At 33.5% G+C, this 21,957-nt stretch overlaps 1 protein-coding gene, 1 long non-coding RNA gene and 1 other non-coding gene across 6 annotated transcripts; 2 read left to right on the plus strand and 1 right to left on the minus strand.

Annotated features, from left to right (window-relative positions):
• Nucleotides 1-13,793: 13,793 nt before the first annotated feature.
• LOC140821971 (uncharacterized) lies at nt 13,794-16,142 on the minus strand. Of its 4 annotated transcripts, XR_012115874.1 has the most exons (5): nt 15,719-16,142; nt 15,164-15,185; nt 14,698-14,878; nt 14,477-14,602; nt 13,794-14,272 (listed from the first exon to the last, which is right to left on the minus strand). It is a non-coding gene; the product is annotated as an uncharacterized lncRNA (long non-coding RNA). The 4 variants fall into 4 exon arrangements; XR_012115875.1 differs by lacking the exon at nt 15,164-15,185; XR_012115876.1 differs by having other exon boundaries at nt 13,794-14,268; nt 14,698-15,185.
• Nucleotides 16,143-16,312: 170 nt separating this feature from the next.
• On the plus strand, nt 16,313-19,086 carry LOC140821970 (uncharacterized). Its single transcript, XM_073182673.1, has 5 exons — nt 16,313-16,529; nt 16,922-17,271; nt 18,515-18,619; nt 18,714-18,785; nt 18,879-19,086. Exons 1-5 carry the CDS (start codon nt 16,388-16,390, stop codon nt 18,936-18,938), a joined length of 729 nt encoding a protein of 242 aa, XP_073038774.1. The 5' UTR covers nt 16,313-16,387; the 3' UTR covers nt 18,939-19,086.
• LOC140822277 (small nucleolar RNA snoR128) lies at nt 17,823-17,917 on the plus strand. Its single transcript, XR_012115930.1, has one exon. It is a non-coding gene; the product is annotated as a small nucleolar RNA snoR128 (small nucleolar RNA).
• Nucleotides 19,087-21,957: the final 2,871 nt, after the last annotated feature.

Genomic DNA, 21,957 nt, shown 5'->3' on the forward strand with positions numbered 1-21,957 from the left:
GAAGATAGCCAAACTTCTGAAGCCAAAACACACAAAAAGACAATGGAGGTCGAGGCCAAGGCCTTCTGACAGAATCAAGCACCAGTCACAAGAGAAAGCGCCCACAAAATGGGAAGAAATGAGGGCAGGCCAAGAAGTTCAAATGAACTTGCTACAATTGTGACAAACCGAATCATATGACCAAAGACTGTAGTCTTCCAAAGGAAGACAACAAGAATCAGAAACTAAAGCAAGCCAATGTCATGGAGGAAAGACGTGTGCCAATAGACCTATCGGAACTTGATCTATCCGCAGTTGTATTTGAAACCAATCAGGTGGATAATCGAAGAGAATGGTGGGTAGATACCGAGTCCACTAACGACATCTGTGCTGACAAAGAAATGTTCTCATCCTACACTTCTGTAAGTGATAGGACATTGTTCATGGGAAACTCTACGACGTCTGAGATTGTAGAGATTGGCAAAGTGGTATTGAAGATGACTTTCAGGAAAGGGATATCGCTGAGGAATGTGCTGCATGTGCCAGACATTTGAAAGAACTTAGTTTCTGGATCCTTGTTGATTAAGGCCGGTTTTAAACTTTTGTTTGAATCGGACAAGTTTGTCCTAACTAAAAATGGTGTATTTATTGGCAAAGGGTACCAAACAATGGTCTCTTGAAAATGAATGTAATGAATGTTATCCGTCACGAGGCGAAGAGTAAACTTGATGATTCTGTTTACTTGTTTGAAAGTTTTAATTTATGGCATGAAAGATTAGTACAAGTTAACTTTAACACCTTACAAAGATTTGCAAATTTAAATGTACTACCTGCATTTAAAAGGAATCCAGAAGATAAGTGTGAGATTTGTGTTGAAGCAAAGATGGCCAAAACTTCATTCCATTATGTGACAAGAAGTACTAAACCACTTGAATTTATTCACACTGACGTATGTGATTTAAAACTTGTGCAAACTCGAGGTGGGAAAAAGTACTTCATAACGTTCATTGATGATTGCACAAGGTTTTGTTACATCTATCTATTGAAAAGTAAGGATGAAGCTTTAGAAGCTTTCAAAAATTATAAGAATGAGGTTGAGAATAAATTGAGTACAAAATCAAAATGATTCGAAGTGATCGAGGTGGAGAGTATGTCACTCCTTTTGAAGAATTTTGCACAAACCCTGGCATAATTCATTAAACTACAACATCATGTTCACCTCAATCTAATGGAGTTGCAAAACGTAAAAATCGTACTCTTAAGAAGATGATAAATGCGTTATTGATAAATTCTGGCTTACCTCAAAACCTGTAGAGGAAGCAATTTTATCTGCAAACCACATTCTTAATAAAATATCACACAAAGGAAAAGATGAAACTCCATATGAATTATGGAAATGTCACAAACCATCTTAAAAATACTTAAAATTGTGGGGGGTTTGGCTAAAGTAGAAATACCTAAGCCAAAACAAGTTAAAATTAGACTCCAAACAGTTGACTGCATTTTTATTGGATATGCATATAACACTAGTGTATATAGATTTTTGGTGCATAAGTCAGCAATTCTTGATATTAATGAAGGAACAATTATGGAATCAAGAAATGCAATATTCTTTGAAACAAACTTTCTTTGTACTGTTGATTTGTTAGAAATCAATGAAGAACCAAGACATGGTAAGAGAGCAAGATTTGAAAAGTCCTTTGGTCCTGATTTTCTGACTTACATGTTAGATGATGAACCAAGAACTATTTAAGAAGCTTTATCCAATCCAGAAGCTCCTTTCTGGAAAAAAACAATAAATGCTGAAATAGATTCCATCGTACATAATCATATTTGGGACTTGACTGATCTCCCTCCGAGTTGTAACTCTTTCGGATGCAAGTGGATCCTTAAAAGAAAATATAAAGAAGATGGATCTATAGATAAATACAAAGCTCGATTGTTAGCTCAATGGTTCAAACAAAAGGAAGGATATGACTTCTTTGACACATACTCTCCGGTTACTAGGATTACATCCATTCGTGTTCTCATAGCTATCACTGCATTACATAAGTTTGAGATTCACCAAATGGATGTAAAGACAACCTTTTTGAATGGAGAACTTGAAGAGGAAATATACATGAAACAACCCGAGGGGTTTGTCGTACCATGACAAGAAAATAATGTGTGTAAACTTGTCAATTCACTATACGAACTCAAACAAGCACCTAAGAAATGACATGAAAACTTTGACACTACAATGAAGTCGAATGGTTTCAAAATCAATGAATATGACAAATGTCCCTATATTAAAGGTAATGCAATGCTTATGTAATTGTCTACCTTTATGTAGACAACATGTTGATTATGAGAAGTAATTATGAGTTGATTATAAATATCAAGAAAATGTTGAAAAAATATTTTGATATGAAAGAATTGGGGTTATATGATATTATATTAGGGATTAAAATCTTTAGGATATCCGATTAAATTATTTTATCACAAACTCACTATATTGAAAAGGTGCTTGATAGATTTAGTACCTTAAACAATCATCCTGGTAGAACACCTATAGATTTAGGCCTTCATTTAGCAAAGAATCGAGGAGAACCCATCTCAAAACTTGAATATGCAAGGGTAATAGGTAGTCTAATGTTCTTGACTAACTGTACTCGTCCAGATCTTGCATATACAGTAAACGAGTTAAGTAGGTTCATGAGTAATCCAAATAAATATCATTGTAAAATCTTAACCAGAGTGCTTGGATATTTAAAATATAGATCGAACTATGGTTTGATATATACGAAATATCCCGCAGTTTTAGAAGGGTACTATGATGCCAATGGAATATCTGACACAAAAGACTCTAAGTCCACTAGCCGATATGTTTTCACTATAGGTGGAGGAATAGTGTCATGGAAATCTTCTAAGCAAACACGTATAGTTCGATCCACCATGGAATCCGAGTTCATTGCCTTAGATAAAGTTGGAGAAGAAGCTGAATGGCTGAGAAATTTCCTAGAAGATATTCCTTGCTAGAATAAGCCAGTGTCTTCCATTAATATTCATAGTGATAGTCAATCGGCAATAGGAAGAGCACAGAGTAGTATGTAAAATGGTAAGTCTCGACACATTCGATGGAAACATAATACCATAAGACAATTGATCTCAAACGGGGTTATTTCTGTTGAATATGTGAAATCAAAGGAAAACCTAGCGGATCCAATTACTAAAGGAATAAATAAAGATCAAATGTACAAACTGTTACGAGAATGAGCTTAAAACCCACAAAATAAAATATTTATAGAGGTAACCTAATCTTGTGGATTGGAGATTCCATGACCTTAGTTCAATAGGACTGAGTTATAAATATTAGTTTGAGTACTTGGAATTAATGATGCCTCATTCCTATAAAATCCAAGTAGAAAAGACCTGCAACACGTGGTGAGGTTATGTTTTTTTTAATGATCCATATACCTAAGAGGTAGGGTATGGTAAGATACTTTAGATAGGAGATCACCTATATAAGTGAGAAGTAATGGCCGCTTCAATGGAAAACACTTATAAATCTAAGTTATGATCCAGGGCCGAAATGGACACAACATGAGAACAAAAATATGTTAGAATTATTGTTGTGTAATACTATTGACTTGGTTTACATAAACAGTTGACTAGTTCAAGACATCATGTTACTACTCAACAAGTAAATTCTATAGTATATTACTAAAAAATGTTCAAAGTTAAAAACTACCTATCCTGATGCAATAATAATTCACAAGAGCTTTCAAGTGAATCTAGACACATGCGTTAATTTCATTCATGTGAAAGATTGGAGGATAATTGAATAGTGGTGAAAGAAAAAGAAAGTGAGAGTTGTCCCACATTGGAATATTATCCAAGTTTGGTCTCCCTTATAAGCTCCAAGTTTGAGCTAAGGTTTTGGGCCTCCAGGGGTACCAGAAGCTTTTAAGAGGGGGAAGATGCTGATAGGCTAAGTCTCGATGAAACACACGAGCGCTAGACCAAATTTATTTGGAAAATAAATTTTGTTAACAGTAGCACCCACGTTGGTGCGCGTCAGAAACGCGCTACAGCGCACAAGGTGTACATGATGCATCAAAACAGAAGCTCTCGTGCCGGTGCACGAAAAATACGTGCTGCAGCACGCAAGTCACATAACTAGGCGTGCTACCACGTGCACGGATCGCGTACCTGCGCGCCTCTTACTGGATTTGAGCGCGCCAAACAGTGTGCGCGTCCCTTGGCTTCTCACAAGAAGATTGCATCTACTCCAGTCAGCTGTTTGCACCAAACAATGTGTCCATTAACTACTGGAAGAGAGTTGCGACTCTTCTACGCATCCGGTCCAGAAAGTCGTGTCTCTTCTATGCATCCGGTGATCGATTATAAATAATCCTTCTCAAATATCATTCAGAATTTTTTACCATTTTGATGCATCTTACATTCACTTCGTCCTTGAAAGTTCATGCGTATTTTTGTTCGCCGCTTTCGAGAGTTTTTAGTGATTCTCTCGACTCGAAGTCGTTGTATCTTAGAGACGATTGTCTTCAACGTATAGCACTGTGATACGGGCAATTTCGTCTTGCGGACAGATGAACATTCTTGCTTCGACTTGTTGTTTGTGCACATTGTTCAGTACCGAGAGAAAGATCTAACACAGTGGGACTCCCGCAGATTATGAACATCTAAGAATCTTTGGATGTTTAACTTATGCCCATATAAAACAAGATAAGTTGGAGCCTAGGGCTCTAAAGTGCATCTTTATAGGGTACCCCGAGGGAACAAAAGGCTATAAAGTTTATAACCCAGAGCCAACAGGTCCTAGGTGCTTCAACACTAGAGACGTTACCTTTGATGAGTCTAGAATGGGGTACAACCTTAAAACAACTGACATCAAGGGAGGAAATGTGAAGGATAGAGAACCAGAAGTTGAGGTGAAGTTTTCATATAAAAGCATATCACCAAAAACTGATCCTAAGTCCGTGCAAACTCAAGACAAACATCAAGAATCTGAAGTGAGCATAAAATGGGAAATTCTAGATCTTACAAAGTGGCATGAGACATAAAAAAGAGGGAAATCAATCCCCCATTAAGATTTGGGGAGGCTGATATGATATCTTATGCTTTAAACACAGATGAGCAAGTAGAGTATGAGGAACAGTCATCCTACAAGGAAGCAATGTCCAGCGATAATCTATATACCTATAAAAGTGTGGATCATTGGCTTTGTTTTTCAATTGTCAAAACATAAAAATTACCTCCTTCTCAATACAAATTCAAAAACTCAACAAAGATATATATGTACAATTCTAATTGTCCACCTAGTATACAATTAATATTTAATGAATTATCACTACAATATATATTGATTGTACTCATTTGTATTACTTCAAGAATAAAATGTAACTCATATATTAATTTTATGAAATAATTCATCTTTATACTACCTTCAAAAGTTTTATATTTCTAATTTTCTCTCTACATGTTTTTTTTTATAATTTTAGTGCAATTTCTAATTAAGTAATAAATTATAGTATCACAAAGAAAATACATAAAAAAAATAATTATATATGTAATAATATAAAAACATGAAAAATACATAATAATATGATAATATGAAATTTAATACTAACATATTTTATGATTTTTTTAATTAATAATTGTAAGTAAAGAGATTAATAAATTATAAAGGAGAATTTATATCGACAATTATGTATGTTAATATATTAATAATCTTATAAAATATGAATCTCTTAGAAAAATTCAAAGAGTTTAGTTATAATAAGAAATTTAAAGATTTTAGTAGCATTTTATTTATATATATATATTTATTTGACAAATTTATAAATTTAATACACAAAAATTTGGTAGTATTAGAAACTTATATTAAGATTGTTTAAGATTTACATATTATGGGTCTAAAGATAAGCCTGACTTTGATTCTCAAGAACATTGAAACCCAATCAAAACTAAAATATTTTCTTGGTTTCAGTTCCAAAATCAGATATCGTAATATACAAATTTTAAGGCGTAATTGTTAAACGATTAGTTTGTATAACTATTTTATTTGATATTAAAAAATAGATCTAAGTAGCACTTTTTTCAATAAAAAAAAATTATATATCATATAGATTTATAAATTCAATACAAAAAATTTGGTTGCATGAAAAACTTCTGATTTATAATTTTCAATTTATATATATGTTTTTTTCATTATTTACGAAATTTTAAGGAAAAAAAAACCAATAATAAGAAAATAAAAAGTTCACGTTCAATCAAGTGACATAAATATTGCATATAATTTGACAATACTACAACTCTAAAACTTAAAAAACAAATGGTTTCAAATGATTAATATTACGGCCTATTTGATATAAAAAAATGAATCATCGTAAAGAAATAGTTTGAAATATCCAATGTGTATACGTAAATAAGAACTAAGCATACACAAATACATAAAAAAAATATAACAATGATTCGTATTTGAAGGCTTGATGAAAAATATAAATTATATTTTTTAATAATTTTTCATTAACTCACGTATATGAAAAGTACTTGATTGCCAAAAAAAATTATATATTTGAATCTATTTTTTCTTTCAAATGAGATAATAACAATCAATATGAAAATTTATAATGTAATAGATATATGAATTGATTTTGATTTTAAAAGATAGTAAAAATTCAAAAAATATCATTATGATCTATAACAAATGTAAATGTTATAGGCATGATTATTTTATTAAATTGTATAACTAAAAAAATACATACATTTGATCGTCAAAATCAATCATCAATCAAAACCCTAATTATCTAATGCATGAAAAAATATATTAATGAGTAATTAAAAGACACATAAGTTATTTTTTACTATAAAAACAATATATGTCATAATCCTTATAATAAATATAATTATAATGATCTTTGATTATTATTTGTCAAAATATTAAAATCTTTACATAAGATATTTTAATAATTTTATTTAATTATTTAGAAATCAAACTAATTAATTCAACAAATAACATTTTGTATGAAAGTTTATTTCTTTAGCTATATTTCAAATTTTAATGGTGAAAATCATACCAATAGTTTAAAATTTGTATTTAATAATTATTGTATTGGTTTATTTGATTTTATTTGATATTTCCATAAAATCTTATATGAATGTGTATTTCATTACATATGTTGATTTATTTATTATTTTAAAATTTTATTTAACAAAAAAATTAATAGTCGTCAATGTTAGTCTATAAAAGATATATTTTGATATAAAATTAATTATCCGTGAGTTAGTCAATATTATTTTAAATTGAATATTATGAGTATATTTTACTATCAATATTATTATTTCGTTAGTTTTGATATTGTTTTGATGAGTTAGTCACGAGGATTTTAAATTGGTAATTATTTGTTCTTAGTTATTTCACTTATATAAATTATGCTTTATGCATTGATAAAATCCACAACTTTGTAGATTTTTAGGTTATTTTGCCTTATACATGGTGTTTTGACATCAATTTTTAAAAATTTGTTTCAATTCATTTCGTTTTATATATTATGTTCATCATCATTTATTATATAAGATAAATTCAACAGCATGAATTTTAATTTGAAAAACAATTTTGAAAGTAAGTTATATAAGTTCTTAAATAATTTATTGATCTAATATAACAAGAGATTAAACTCAATAAATAACAAAATGATTCAAATAGTTTTTCTAAAAAATTAAATTTTTTGATTTTTATTATATTATTGATATTTGTGTACATCACATGTGATTCATGCTAGTAAAGAAAAATGAGCAGAGGCCATCAATGAGGAGTTGGACTCTCTCCTAAAGAATAAAACTTGGCAGCTAGTTAATAAACAAAGGAGCAAAGAGTATTAGACTGCAAATGGTATTCAAGATTAAGGAAGACTCTACAGAAACAAACAAAATCAAGTACAAGGCCAGAGTGGTAGCAAAGGGCTAATCTCAAGTAGAAAGAGTAGATTTCAATGAAATATATTCCCATGTTGTTAAGCAATGTTCTATCAGATTGTGTTAGCCATAGTCACTCAAATGGACCTTGAACTAGAGCAACTTTATGTTAAGACAACATTCCTTCACAGAAATCTTGAATAAACAATCTTCATGCAACTACCAGAGGGATACTCACCCATCAATGCCAAGAATAAAGTCTGTCTGCTTAGAAGATCTGTATGGACTGAAGCAAAGCCTAGACAATGGCACATGAGGTTCGATGAATTTATGATAAAAATAAACTTCAAAAGAAGCTCATTTGACAGCTGTGTCTATCTATAAGAAGTGCAAGATCATAGAAAGACATATCTCCTCCTATATGTTGATGACATGCTCATAGCAAGTGGGAATAAAGCTGATATTGAGGAACTTAAAAGGAAAATAAATGTTGAATTTGAAATTAAAGATCTAGGAGAGGCCATGAGGATTTTGGGATTGGAAATCCAAAGAGACAGAAAGAACAAAAGGCCGTTTCTTAACCAACAAGCATATATTGAAAGGTTATGTCCAGATTTAATATGCAAGAGTCAAAATCAGTAACCACTCCACTCGGACACCATCTTAAGTTATCCTAAGAACAATCTCGTAAATGAAGATGAGAAGCAAGAAATGACCAACATCCCATATGCAAGTTGTAGAACCCGTAAATTAGACTACGTATTTAAGTCATGCATAATTCCTAGTATTTAAATTAAAATGATTTTATTGTAGAACCCGTAAATTAGACTACGTATTTAAGTCATGCATAATTCCTAGTATTTAAATTAAAATGATTTTATTGCATGAGTATTTAAATTCTTTTCTTTAAATTTATTTATTTTATGCCGTAGTTTAATTGTTAGTTTTTCAGTTAGTTAAGTGAGGCCGGACCGGAGTTGGAGTAAAGGGATAAAATTTAATATTAAGAAAACATTCCAAAAATTTATTTAAGATAAATAATAAATTAATTTATTGTAAAAGAGAGTTTAAAGGAATTATTTAAATAATTTGAGATAAGTAGTAAATGTAGTTCAACAATTAGTTCCTTAATTCCCTAAAATATTTAATGGGTAGACAAAACACTAGAGATTTAAAATACAACATTTATGAAAATTTCCCCTCCATTTTTATTATAATTTTCGGCCATAACACTTTAAAAGATTTAAATATTTTCAACTCTCTATCTTTAATTTATTTCCTTATCTTCTCTTGGGAGAAAATTCCTTCAACACTAAATCTTCAATAATTAATAATTAAGCAATACTTATGCCTCTTTTAATCATCATATTTCGGCCCCTTCATTTAGATGATTTAAATTATTTGTCAAATCATTTCCTTATTATCTTTCCTCACCTTTTTCTTGTTAGATAAATCCCCTAAAATTTACTCCCCACTAAATAATATTTAAGAAATATTCCACCCCATTTTAAATGATAAAAATCGGCCCCTCCTTTGATTTTAAAAGATTTTATTTGTTGAGCAATTTATCTTCTAATTATCTTACCCTTAATCTCTTCTAGGAAGATATTCTCCCAACTTTTTTAAATCACTATCAAATAATTAATTAAGCAAATTTATTCTTGAACCTAGACCCTAAATTCGACCATATGCACCCTCTAAACACCCCTCAAATCTTTTGATATCAATATTTTAACAAACTCATAGATAGCAAGATTTATTCTTCCTTTTATCTTGCAAATTCCCATCTTTCATCTAGCCATTCCCTCTCCCTCCTCTTCACCGAAAAATCTGAGAGAAAATCAGAGGAAATTTCAGTGTAAAAATCTTGAGAAAACCGTGAGAAAAATAGGAGAGAAGTCGAGAGACAAGCAAGGTAGAAAAGCGCTCCGTCTCCTCCGCGTCGTGTGTTTCTTTTTGTTTTCTTCAAAACAAAAATATCCAGGCATGTTTCTAACATTCTTGACTCTTCAATCAAGTCGTATAACTAATTTTAATTAGCATCAGTACATGATTATGAGGGGAAAACGAAATACATGACAGAATTTTCAAGGAAAGTTGCACAGATTTTCTCGGCCCCTCTTGTCTTTCACGTTTTCGGTTGTTTCTGTTGTTTCAGGGCATGGCTCGATCCTAGGCTCACTAGGCCGCATCTAAACATGTACTAGGACAGGTTAAGATCATATGGGTCCATTCGTTCAGCCCCATACACGCTGGAAACTCGTATATGACAGCAACTTCCCCAAGAGTGTCATATTGTGTTCGATTTTCTGTCATGTTGCTGTCAAGGGGAAGTGTCTGATCTTGGCTGCCCTAGGGGCTTATAGCCATGGTTAGAACACCTCCCTAGCATGTCTAAGACGTGACCAATTCGCCCTTTTGAGGCTTGGTCCATGGTAAATCGGTTTTCAAAGCAAAAGAACAAGAACAGCCCATGGCCCCCTTCCCCTACTGCATGTGATGTTTCGAGTTTGGTGGTGTGGGTGAATCTTGGTTGGCCTCTGGCCCTTAGCCACGGTTCATACCATGCCCCAGGAAGTCTAGATCGTGCCATGGTCAATCAAATGGCCACTGGGACGATCCATGACAGCAAAACAATAGCAACACCCCACGCGCACAGAATTGCTCTCGGGTGGGACTTCTCGATAGTTTCATGGCGTGGTTCGAATTGTGGCTGGCCTAGGGCCCTTAGCCATGGTTCAAATCATTCCTTAGGGTGTTGGTAAGAGCCTCTGGTTGGTGGTTCAAGCCCCAATGGCCGGTAGTCTCGAAAACGACACACGAAATCGAAGGCACAGCTGCTGTAATTTTTAACAGCAAGCGTGTCGCAGTTCAGAGGCGTGTTCCGGGTTCTCGGTTGGCTTTTAGCCTATGGCCTTGGACTGGACAGTGCCTCATCGAGTTAGGAAGGTCAGGTTTCTGGCCGTTCGTGATTCGGATCATTTTAGAGGTCATACGAGAATTTACGGTGCAATGTGCCAAAATGACTCTCGTAAGAGCGTTTCACGTTTTTGGCCTCCATTCACTAAATTTCGAGTACTGTAAATTTAGGAGCATAATTTCATCATTTCAGGCGTATTTTAATCATATTTATGCCAAACTATTTTATTTTAAAAAACAAATCAGTAAGTGAGATGGTGGTGAGAAAATTTCATATTAGTTTTTGTGAACAAAATTTTACTTTTTTGGCAATCACATGAGAAGCGTGACATTTAATTTTGGACATTAATACTCTCGTAGACAATTGTTTACAGGACAAAAATTCGCCGCAGAAAAGGTTTGACCACATTTTAAATTAGAAATTTGAAGGGCTCAATGTATTAATATATATTCTTTGAGTAGGTCTCGGTCTCACGAATCTTTATCTGTGAGACGGATCAACCCTACTGATATTCACAATAAAAAGTAATACTCTTAGCATAAAAAATAATATTTTTTCATGGATGACTCAAATAAGATATCTGTTTCACAAAATACGTCATGTGAAACCGTCTCACACAAGTTTTTGTCATATTATTATCCAAAAGACTGAGGACATTAAAGAGGATATAGATCATATGATTAAAGCAGAGTGGATGACATGGAAGAAGGCTGCCCAGATATTGAAAGGAAAATATTATAAGATTGTTGTTCAAGCACCTATGCTTTTATGGTTCAAAGTGTTGGGCCAATACAAAACTACATGTACATAAGATGATGGTAGCAGATATAAGTGTGTTAATATGGATGTGTGGCAAAACGCGCAAGGACAAAATTAAGAATGAAAAGATTATGAGCTATTTAGGTGTAGCCTCCATGGAGGATAAGATTATGGAGACACGTCAAATATAGTTTGGTCATGTGAGGATGAGACCAAACACAGCCTCAATCCGATATATCTTAGATTGACAAGTTAATGGAAGGAGTAGAAGGGGGAGTAAACCATTGAAAACTTGGATAAAGATGATCAAAAATATCTTACATTTTTGTTTAAGAGATGACATGTGGAAAAATCGCTTAGTTTGAAGAATTAATATCCATGTGGGTGACCCCGCAATTAGTAGAAATGTGCTATGATAATGACGATGATAATGGTGATGGTGATGGTGAATATTGTGTTTGGATGCTTGCATTTTCATGTTATATCCATTCAATCTCCAAATCCTCCTTGAAGAGTGTAGATAGCCTTATTCAACTCATGAACTGTTTGACTCGAGCTTCATTAGTACCGAATTTGAGCTTTTATATGGTTGCTCGAAAAAATATGAATAGGCTCACAAGCTTTTAATTAGTACAGTTCTTTATACGTTAAATACATGACACATGATATCAATTTTGATTAATCACTAGAGTTATTTATGATTAAATAAAAGATATCATCGTCGTCCACTAGTCCAAAAATCACACAAAATTATCTTAAAATATAATATAGGATGCCTTACGTCTTCTCGATTTTAAATCTGATCAATATAGGTCAAACCGATTTAATTAACCGTTCGAGCTGGACTGAAAAATTATCAGTCTTATATGTGAGTTCGAAAATTTTCAAAAGTTTGACTCGATCTTGATCCATCACTCCCCTACCACCCTCTTCTTATGTCAATCTTTCTTAGAACTTTTTGATGCCCTGCACCACCTAGCTCTGTTGGTGGCTTGAAACCACCTTGACTCAACACATTCACATACCTAGCTAAAGATTCATTAACCATTTAGCCAAACATGCACAGCCAATAACTAGCACTGCTAGTCTGCTAAAGCATTCAAATTGGACACTATATGTATGTTAAGACACTCGGTGGTTATAACTGTGTGATGTGGTGGGTATCTTCGAATGTTGAACAGGACATTCAAGTACCTATGAAGCTCAGTTGAATGGATTCACTAGTAATCATAACGATAAAATAGGTAAGCTCTTCTATCATATCCCTTAGATAATCTTTTAAAGGACTCACTTGTCTCCATTTTGTTACTTGGGAAATATAATCTCTCTCTTTTAGACTCGTGTACTTATTTCTTTCTATTAGTTAGCTTAGTTAGCTTTAAGTGCATTGAGTTAGTTTAAGTTGGTTTAGGTAGTTATTGACAGCTGTATGCAACTCATGTGTATATATGTATGATTGACCACTTCCGTGATATACAACAGAGAATAATTCTCTTCCATTTCTGGTGTTCTATGCTCTGTCCGTAATACTCTCCTCTGTGGTTGGTTGTTGGATAATTGTTGTGTAACAAATTCTATAATAGAATTTGGCCCAAGGTTAAAGAAAAATCATCTAGATATGGTCTATACGGCCCGCCTAGTCTAGCACCTACGGCTTTTAAGAATACCGCAGGGAACAAAGGTTCTAGCTGAAGGCGGCTACGAGAAGATATTTAGAGAGACATTTGATACAGTTCCTGAGGAACTGCTGATCAAGCAGAGCCAATAAACCTGAAAAATATATCCAGGTTATATATGTTGATAACCATGATTTTTGGTACACGGGGTTTTTGATTTATTATGGAGCAGTGAAATGCCTACAAGATCAGATGCCTCGCAAAAAATATGAGTGAAATTTGTTTTCGTGTGGAATACTGTAGCTGTTATATTGGATCAATGTACTATGATAAGAAGAATGCACAGTTTGTCAGTTTAGCATATTTTCTAGATTAATTCTTTAATACTTTGAGCCTAGCCAATGCGCTTGAATTCCCACTTCTTACCGTGCTTACGGTTATCTTACTCGTACGTGAATAATTACAACACAATAAAAAATTTAAAATTATGTCTATCATAAACACAAATTATCTTTAAAAATACACAGAATGTCTCTGAAAATTTTGTCGGGGTTAATTCCAAGAAACTAGAGTTTATCAAAAATCTAAATAGTCTGGAAATACAAATCTATATAATTTAATATGCACAATATTATTAAAAAAGAAAATATAATTAAAAAATCAATTATAACCATTTACGCAAAAACAGAATGAAAAAAGAAAAATAGAATTTACAATTTCAGGAAATCAAAGAACTGGATGTAGTCCGGTCAAGTTTCCTCTTTTTGTTGTCGGGACTCGTGTTTGAAGAACTTGGGCATGAACCAACTGTGGTTCGATCACTTTTATAGCTCAAGCTCGCGGCATCCAACACCCCAATTGGACTGTGGGGGGCACTGATGATGGAACCGTAGTCCCACTAATTGATGTCAAATCTTGGATCAATTCCAGGACTTCACTACTTTTTCCTGCAAAATCATTTCCAAGCACTTCGATTCATGGCACCAATGGTGTTCCACTCAACTGATCAATTCTCCACATGATCAGTAGTACTTTGAAAACCTGATCCGCTACTATTTGTCATGCCTTCGAGCCCTGCCTAATGTCGATGAAAATTCAAGTATTCGACTTATGACTCAACTTTCAGTGTTACAATCAGAAAATCAAACTCATTTTTATGCCATGCATTAATATTTGAAATTGAACGGGTTCTAAAATCACAGATTTCATAACATCGACCAAAAACATGGGAATTAAATGTCCTGTCCTAGGTAAAATACTAGGAACCAATGTAAATTCCTACCTTTTCTATTCCCGTGAAACGAGGCAGGGCCTTATCAATGTCTATTCCATTTATTCCTCCTGAAACATTCACTGCCACTGCTGCAACTATCTCGGAAGGCCTGAATCCCAAGAAATCGATCAATACCTGCATTGAATTCTCAACCAACAAACCGAATCAACACTTCATTTTCTGAACGAAGTAGTATATTGCATTAAAATGACCACAAATTGAAAACAAACCTTTTATTGTGCATAAAATGATTTCAACGGATCTGGAGATCAATGGCTCTGGTGTAATAGTATAATAGTCTACGTAGTTGCATGGTGTATAAGCTTTCATCCTCCACTTCACGTATTCCAGCACCACAATCTCCATTCTTCGCACGGTTTGACCTTGAAACACAACTTCCATCTCCCCGGCCTATGCCATTCATACATATGCAATAATCATCAGTCAGCAATCACCCTTCTCAACTTAAAATAACAACTTTTCCTCAATGGTCAAAATATCGAATCAATCATACGAAAAGGCAATCCAAAAGTATGAGACTTGGGTTCTCCATAACCAAAAAATTATATCCGATGACAAACAAAAATATCATTATAGCAGTGCAATTGTCACACTTCAATTGTTGTGTCACATGGGCAGCTATACATGAAAACATCTCGGTGAGCATGTATGCCAAGAGTAGAAGGGGACATTCACCTCCTCCACCTTGGCTGCAAGCCTGCAAGTAATAAACATGTTACAGCTACTAACTGAGTTGTCCACTTTTTTATACCTCCCTGTTCACGCCAAAGAGAACGAATCGGCAGACAAAAATATAAGACATTGGTATTCAAATGCAATTAAAATAACAAAATGTCATTATAGGGAAATAAATCCAATAGGTTGAAAAACACAAATGACTAAAGAATTCAATGAAATTTTCAGAAATAAATACTCATAGTTCATTTTTATTTCTAATAAAAACACATTTCGATTGATTCGCCTCCAATAAACCATTGAATGAATTAAGAAAAATCAGAAAATAAAACTGATGAATGACGGACACTGATCTATTTTAGACGATTATCCATAAATGTGGGGGAAAGATCCCATTTCGGCAAAAATAATTGGAAATTAAAAAAAATACAAGCAGCACCCAAAAATGCTGATCAAAACGAAAACCCAATCAGCAAATGAACAATCGAAAAATTCAATTTTGATCAGAAAGAAAAATGATATCAACCAAAATTATAAAGAAGGGAATTGACTGACCTTATACAACCAATCCAAAGCTTCTTTCCTGAAACCCAAAACAAGCTCCCCCACTCCTCAATCTTTCAAGATAAGCATCTCCGAGCAGTAACTCCCTCTCTCTTTCAACCATCCAACCAATGTGTTGGTTGAGAACTTCTGCACTCGGGCATGGCAAAGGAATCAACGGCCCTGATTCTGATACGTCATTTGACCCAAATTTTTCATTAAAAAGATAATAATACTCATCGTCACCTTTAGAGCAAAAGCCACTATTTTCTTCGTCACATAGCAAGTTTGGCTCTGAACAGTCAAACCTGTTGCAATCGGCCATTGGGACCTCACCCCTCGATGAATGTGCTTTTGTTGCTAATGGAAGTTGACGCAATCTCACCAAGGATGGGTTTTTAGGTGACCTTTTTCTGAATGTCAGTCATATTTCGCTGTTTTCTTGACATACAAATAGTAAAGTACGCAGCGGCTGACTGTTAATCATTTAAGCTAATTTTGATTTATTAATTTATAAAAATATATTATTTTGGTTTGGTTGAATAAAAATGGCTTTGTTTTTCCACGTGTGACCTTGTTAAACCAAACACAGCGTCGAAACCCAATCCGATCTCCTCTCTCCCCAAATAAAAACCCTAGCATTGGTCATCCCTTTCCTATAATACCATCCATTCAAAAAACATGGAGCTGTGCACAGCTCGAGGCATATCCAATCTCCTTTTTCACATGCCGCCTCCCCACATTGTTCCTAACCATTTTGGATGCCTAATCCAATGCAGAGCTCCTTTTCCTGGCCCTCTGAAGCAAACCCGCTCTATTTCTGGTAACGTTTAGTCTCAATTAGGTTTATTTTTCCACTTATATGTCGGATATTAGAAAAAAATTTTGCTGGCCTGCTGTTTTTTTTTCCTTCTCATTTTTGTAGTTTTTGCTATAGATCTTCGAAGCTTTGCTTAGTTGTTGAAAGACTTTATTTGGACGCTGATGAGAAATGATTATTCGGGAACAATATTTCTGCTGTTGATGTTTTTAAATATTTTGTTTGCTTGAAACGTGCTATAGTAACTTCAAGTGAGTGACGGGATTCGGACTTATCTTTCTGTATTTAATTTAAATGGTCTTTTCTTATGATGATTTTTTCTATTGCTGGTGGTCTGTTCCATTTTCGTTAACTTCGACAATGAAGATACTTATTTCCTGTAATCATTTGAACAGGGCAACGATGCACAATTATGTCATGTCTCAGCTCCACGACTGAGGCAACCACTTATGAGGCAGCCTCGCCCGATGATACGACAACTCTGACAACCTCACCTGAGGATACATTGTCTGAGGCATCTGCTCCCGAGGAAATCACACCCGAGGAAACCGTGCCTCTGATAGCCGTGACTGAAGCAACCTCTGATATCAAAGATGAGCCAGAATCTGACAGTGTGATAACAGTCCAAGTGGTAGAGTCTCTAACTGTTGAAAAGAAGGAAGATTACATTAATCAGCCTGATGTGGTACCCCAAGAAGATGATTCATTGCAACTACTTAAGTTCTTGGAGGACCTTAATATAAAGGTTTTTCGCATGTTTTTTATTTTGTTGTCGATGTGTATAGTTTGTCCTAATGGTTATGCTTTCCATACTATTTGTTCTTTTGGTCAGCGTGTCGTTGTTTCTGCATTCTTATATCTCAAACATTTCGATGTTTTAACTGTCCACACACTCTTTCCTTGGCTGAAACTTTGACTTGTCTGTTCAGTTTGATTGTTGTCTATGGCATTTTTCATTTTTTTTCCTATATAGTCCTCTAAATTCCACAAAAAGAGAAGGCATAAGTGAAAAACTGACATTTTAATCGTAACTTTCATTTCACAAGAGCGAATTTTTCCAAATCTCCCATCATTATTGAGTCTAGTAGTTGTCTCCTAGCTTGAAGACCGCACTCTATTTTATTCTTTGTTCTTTGGCTGTGTTTTGAAATCATATTGTTTCAAATTTTCAGTGTACAACGCAAGTTGCTGTTGGCGTGCTTACTCCAACACACTTGCATGTACCTTCTGATTCTACCTGTTTTGCTTTTTAGCATTTTCTCACTGGAAAGTGGCTGGTTGATAATATGAACTGGGTTGCTGTGAGGAGTATTTTCAATGTGATGGAAGCAATTTTGAACGCTTAATGAAACATCGACTATGATGTCGACTCTGAGCGGTTACCTGAGCAACCTTTATGCTGTACTTATTTTGTTGTTTCAATATTCTTCCACTGATTCGAATAATTTCCCAGTATAGCCCTCATCTATTATTTTTATGCTCTGAATATTACATTTTTTCTTTATATAATTTATGTTTAGATTTGGCGGTTCTCTGATAAACTTTAATGCCTTTTGGTGTATTGACTTTTTAATATTCTCTCATAAGGAAGTGCTCAGTACTTGGAACTTGAGTGTATCTTACCGACTGAAAGATGTTTGAATTTTGATATCACTTATAATTTGCAATTGTTGAAATACCTCAAGTCTTTTTTGTAGTCTTTAGAAATTGTGAGTTTCGGCTCCTCCAAAAGGCACTTACGTGTACCCTTACTGTACATGAAAATCCCAGGGTTGCCACAGTGAACATTCATCCTTTAAAATAACAAAGGAGTAATACAGTTGGTTTATTTATTTTTAGTACAATTAGAGTGGGGGGTTTTGCTTTACCGTGGGATCGAACCCATTTAGGGGTGTTGGCATACATATGGTTTATTTTTTGTCTCTGCAGAGGTATCCATTTCTGATTGATTTATTTTCTATATCTGATATTTGTTTTTTTCCCATCAGTTCGACTATGAAGATAAATATTCAATCATTGCATTTGGCATTGGCGGCTTAATCGCCCTTAGGATATCAGTTGCTGTCATAGGTGCCATCGATTCTATTCCCTTGGTGAGTGCGCATCGATTTTGTCCATGTTTTATCCTGCCGTGATTACACTTGGACTATACCTTTTTACTAACTTGTAAGATGGTTTAAATTTTAGCTCCCAAAAGTGTTGGAACTTGTGGGTCTGGGCTACACGATTTGGTTCACCACTCGATATCTCATTTTCGAGGTTAGGATTCAACAAGATATTGTTCAATCCATGTTCCCTGTGTCCATTTAGATCCTTTTCTCTTCCACTGACTATTGATACTCTATTTTTCAGCAAAATAGGGAGGAGTTCGTTGCTAGAGTTAAGCAGCTCAAGGAGGAGGTTATCGGTTAAGTGAATGTTTTTATTCGAACTTGGTTAGGCGTTGCAAATCTTAGTTTATGTATCTATCACCTTTTTCAAATATAAGTCTTGTTAATTTTTTTTATAATATATCGTGTAAAAAGGAAGTTGTAGATGAGTATTATTTTCCTTTTCTTTAGTTTTTTGAGGGACGGACGAGATCCGTTTTTATTTCTTTTGATGTTTGAGAATATATATATATATATATATATATATATATATATATATATATATATATATTTTATTTATTCGAGAGAAGGTTTAATCGGGGTTATTTCGTATTTTCGCATTTGCGGTCGTTGTAGAAATCTCAATAGATGCACAAATAGTTTAATTTCAGAAGTTTTCACACATTTCTCCCCACACTTTGAGTTGTTTAACAAGTATGTACATGAAACAAATTTTCCAATTTATTAATAACCACATCAAGTTATTATTATTTTTTTAACAAAAAATAACGGTGGGTGAGACTTGCTGATATACATGTCAAAACGGACCGACGGGGCGGGCCAGCCCGCAACCGGTCGAAACCCGCCATTAGGCGGGGCGGGGCGGGCCAACCAGTCATTTTGGCGGGCCTCTAAATGGCCAACCCAGCCCAACCCACCTTGGGCCGCGGGTTAGGCGGGTCAACCCGCTTATTATTTTTTTTAAAAAAAAATACTAAACATTATTAAAATAAACATAGAGAAAAAATATATTTCAGTCAAATAATTTCATAAAAAACTTAAAAACACTGAAATGAGACATTGAAAGCATACAATAATCAACATAATCCATAAAAAAATAAAGTGCTTATTCTAATTCACACAAGATTTCATCGTACACATGTACTAAAAATTAACTCATGTAATATTATGTGTTCAACAATACACATAATTACTTTATTTACTATATTATTTCGATAATTCTGGATTAGTTCGAGTTAAATATTAAAAAAAGGGAGGAGACTGAAGATTATAACATCTTCAAAAAAATAGAAGCATAGAGATTTTACAGAGTGATTGAAGTTAGGCAAATGAGAAAGAATAAGGAAGAAATAGGAATTTTTATATGAAACTTAAAAATATAAAATTCTACCCTAATTTGGCAGGCTTAGGCACATGAGAAAAAATAAGGAAGAAATAAGAATTTTTATATAAAACTTAAAATATAAAATTATACCCTAATTTGGCGGGCCAACCCGCAACTCAAACGGGCTCAACCCATTTGGCCCACCTCCAAACGGGTTGCTATTTTATCAACCCAACCCACTCAATTTTTATGGCGGGGCGGGTCGGTCCGACGGACCTGACCCAATTTGACAAGCCTACTTGCTGAGTTACAAGTCCGATCTCCACATTCACTTATTCGATGTTCATAAATAATTAATGTCAATGGATATAGTTTTATACATCTAATTTTTTTTATGGGACAATAAAAAATGTATTATTTGAATTCATGTGATGTATTTTTTAACTTAATTAATAGTGATAAATAATAATAATAATTCATGAAAATAAACAACTCTACTCATAATTCACAGACTCGTTCTAAAGTGTAATAATTAATTCTACAAAGTTCCCAAAGCCTCGCCACTATATCAGACTGACCGCTAAAAAGAGCAGTGCGAGATCCAACCATCACTTACCGATAAGTACTTCTGCCTCTAAATTTTCTATTTTCAGCTTTACTTCTTTCCTGAATCCTGATATTTTTTATTTGATTAATGGAACAAAAAGAGTTACTTCTAGTATATATATGGATTTTTTTATTTTAATTAATTTTTAAGAATTTGAATTTTGTGAAAAAGAAGATAGAAAAATGGGTTACTTGAAAAAGCGAAAGAATATTATTAAAATTTTCAAATTACAAAGAGCATTCGGACTCTTCGAATTTCTGTTCACATAGTAAGTGAAGTATGTATCACACTAATTACACTATATATATTTTTAAATGATTTGTTCAAATCATCAATTGAAGGGGAATTGTTCTTACTCCATTTCCTAGTCAACCAATGACACATCCGATATATTGGTACATTGGACATTTCTGACGTCTAGCAAATACTTCAACAATTGCTTGAAAATATTCATACGCCAAAATCTAGCACAAAAAAGTATACACATTCATTAGTATGATATAAAATAACAACGAAATTTCATAAAATGAACAATATTTATTTACCTGTAAGTTTTTAAGTTGGGAACTTTATATTAAAGTTTGGTTTAATAAGGGATTAAAAAACGCATTAATAATTAATGAATAATGAATAATTAAAAAACCTAGAATTTAAGCTAAATAAAATTATGGTAAATTTATGTAAGCTTAAATAATTATTTGGGATGATCTAGAGTCAACGGAATTAAAAAAAAGTGTCAAAACGTGAAATTTTACGTGTAGGGGTAAAACAGTAATTTTACACCCGAAAATAAGTAAATGTCATGGAAGTGTCATGAATGTTGTTTTATATGTTAATATGATTATTTCACATATTTATGGAATTTTATGCTGAATGATAACGTTAAAAGACATATGGCATGCTTGGTTTAAAAGAAAAACGTAATATGCATTTGAATTTTTATAAGTGATGAAAATACGAAATGTTGAAGGAAGTGAAATAATTGTGACTAATACGCTGATACGATGATATGTTAATACATAGGCCAAGGCTCAGTTGAGGATGAGAGTGTCACTGATATCCATGTCTTCCAGTACTGTGGTTACATGTAAATAGATCCATCACCCCAATACTAATACGAAAGTCACAATTAAGGATCGGAATTCAACGAAAATGAATACATATATGAATATGATGAATACGAATATGAATATGATGAATATAAATATGTTCATGATGATATGAAAATGTTTATGAAAATATTTATGTTTAAGTTTATGCATCATTATGAAAATGTTATTTTACGTAAAAGTATTTTCACTGTTGCATGTGATCTGTATTTGTATTACTTGTTATCAAGATTATGGTTTGCAGAGTCTTTAGACTCATTAGGTGTGATTGATGCAAGTG

Source organism: Primulina eburnea, unplaced genomic scaffold (assembly GCF_022965805.1).
Source record: "Primulina eburnea isolate SZY01 unplaced genomic scaffold, ASM2296580v1 ctg739_ERROPOS11973397, whole genome shotgun sequence".
Lineage (NCBI taxonomy): Eukaryota > Viridiplantae > Streptophyta > Magnoliopsida > Lamiales > Gesneriaceae > Primulina > Primulina eburnea.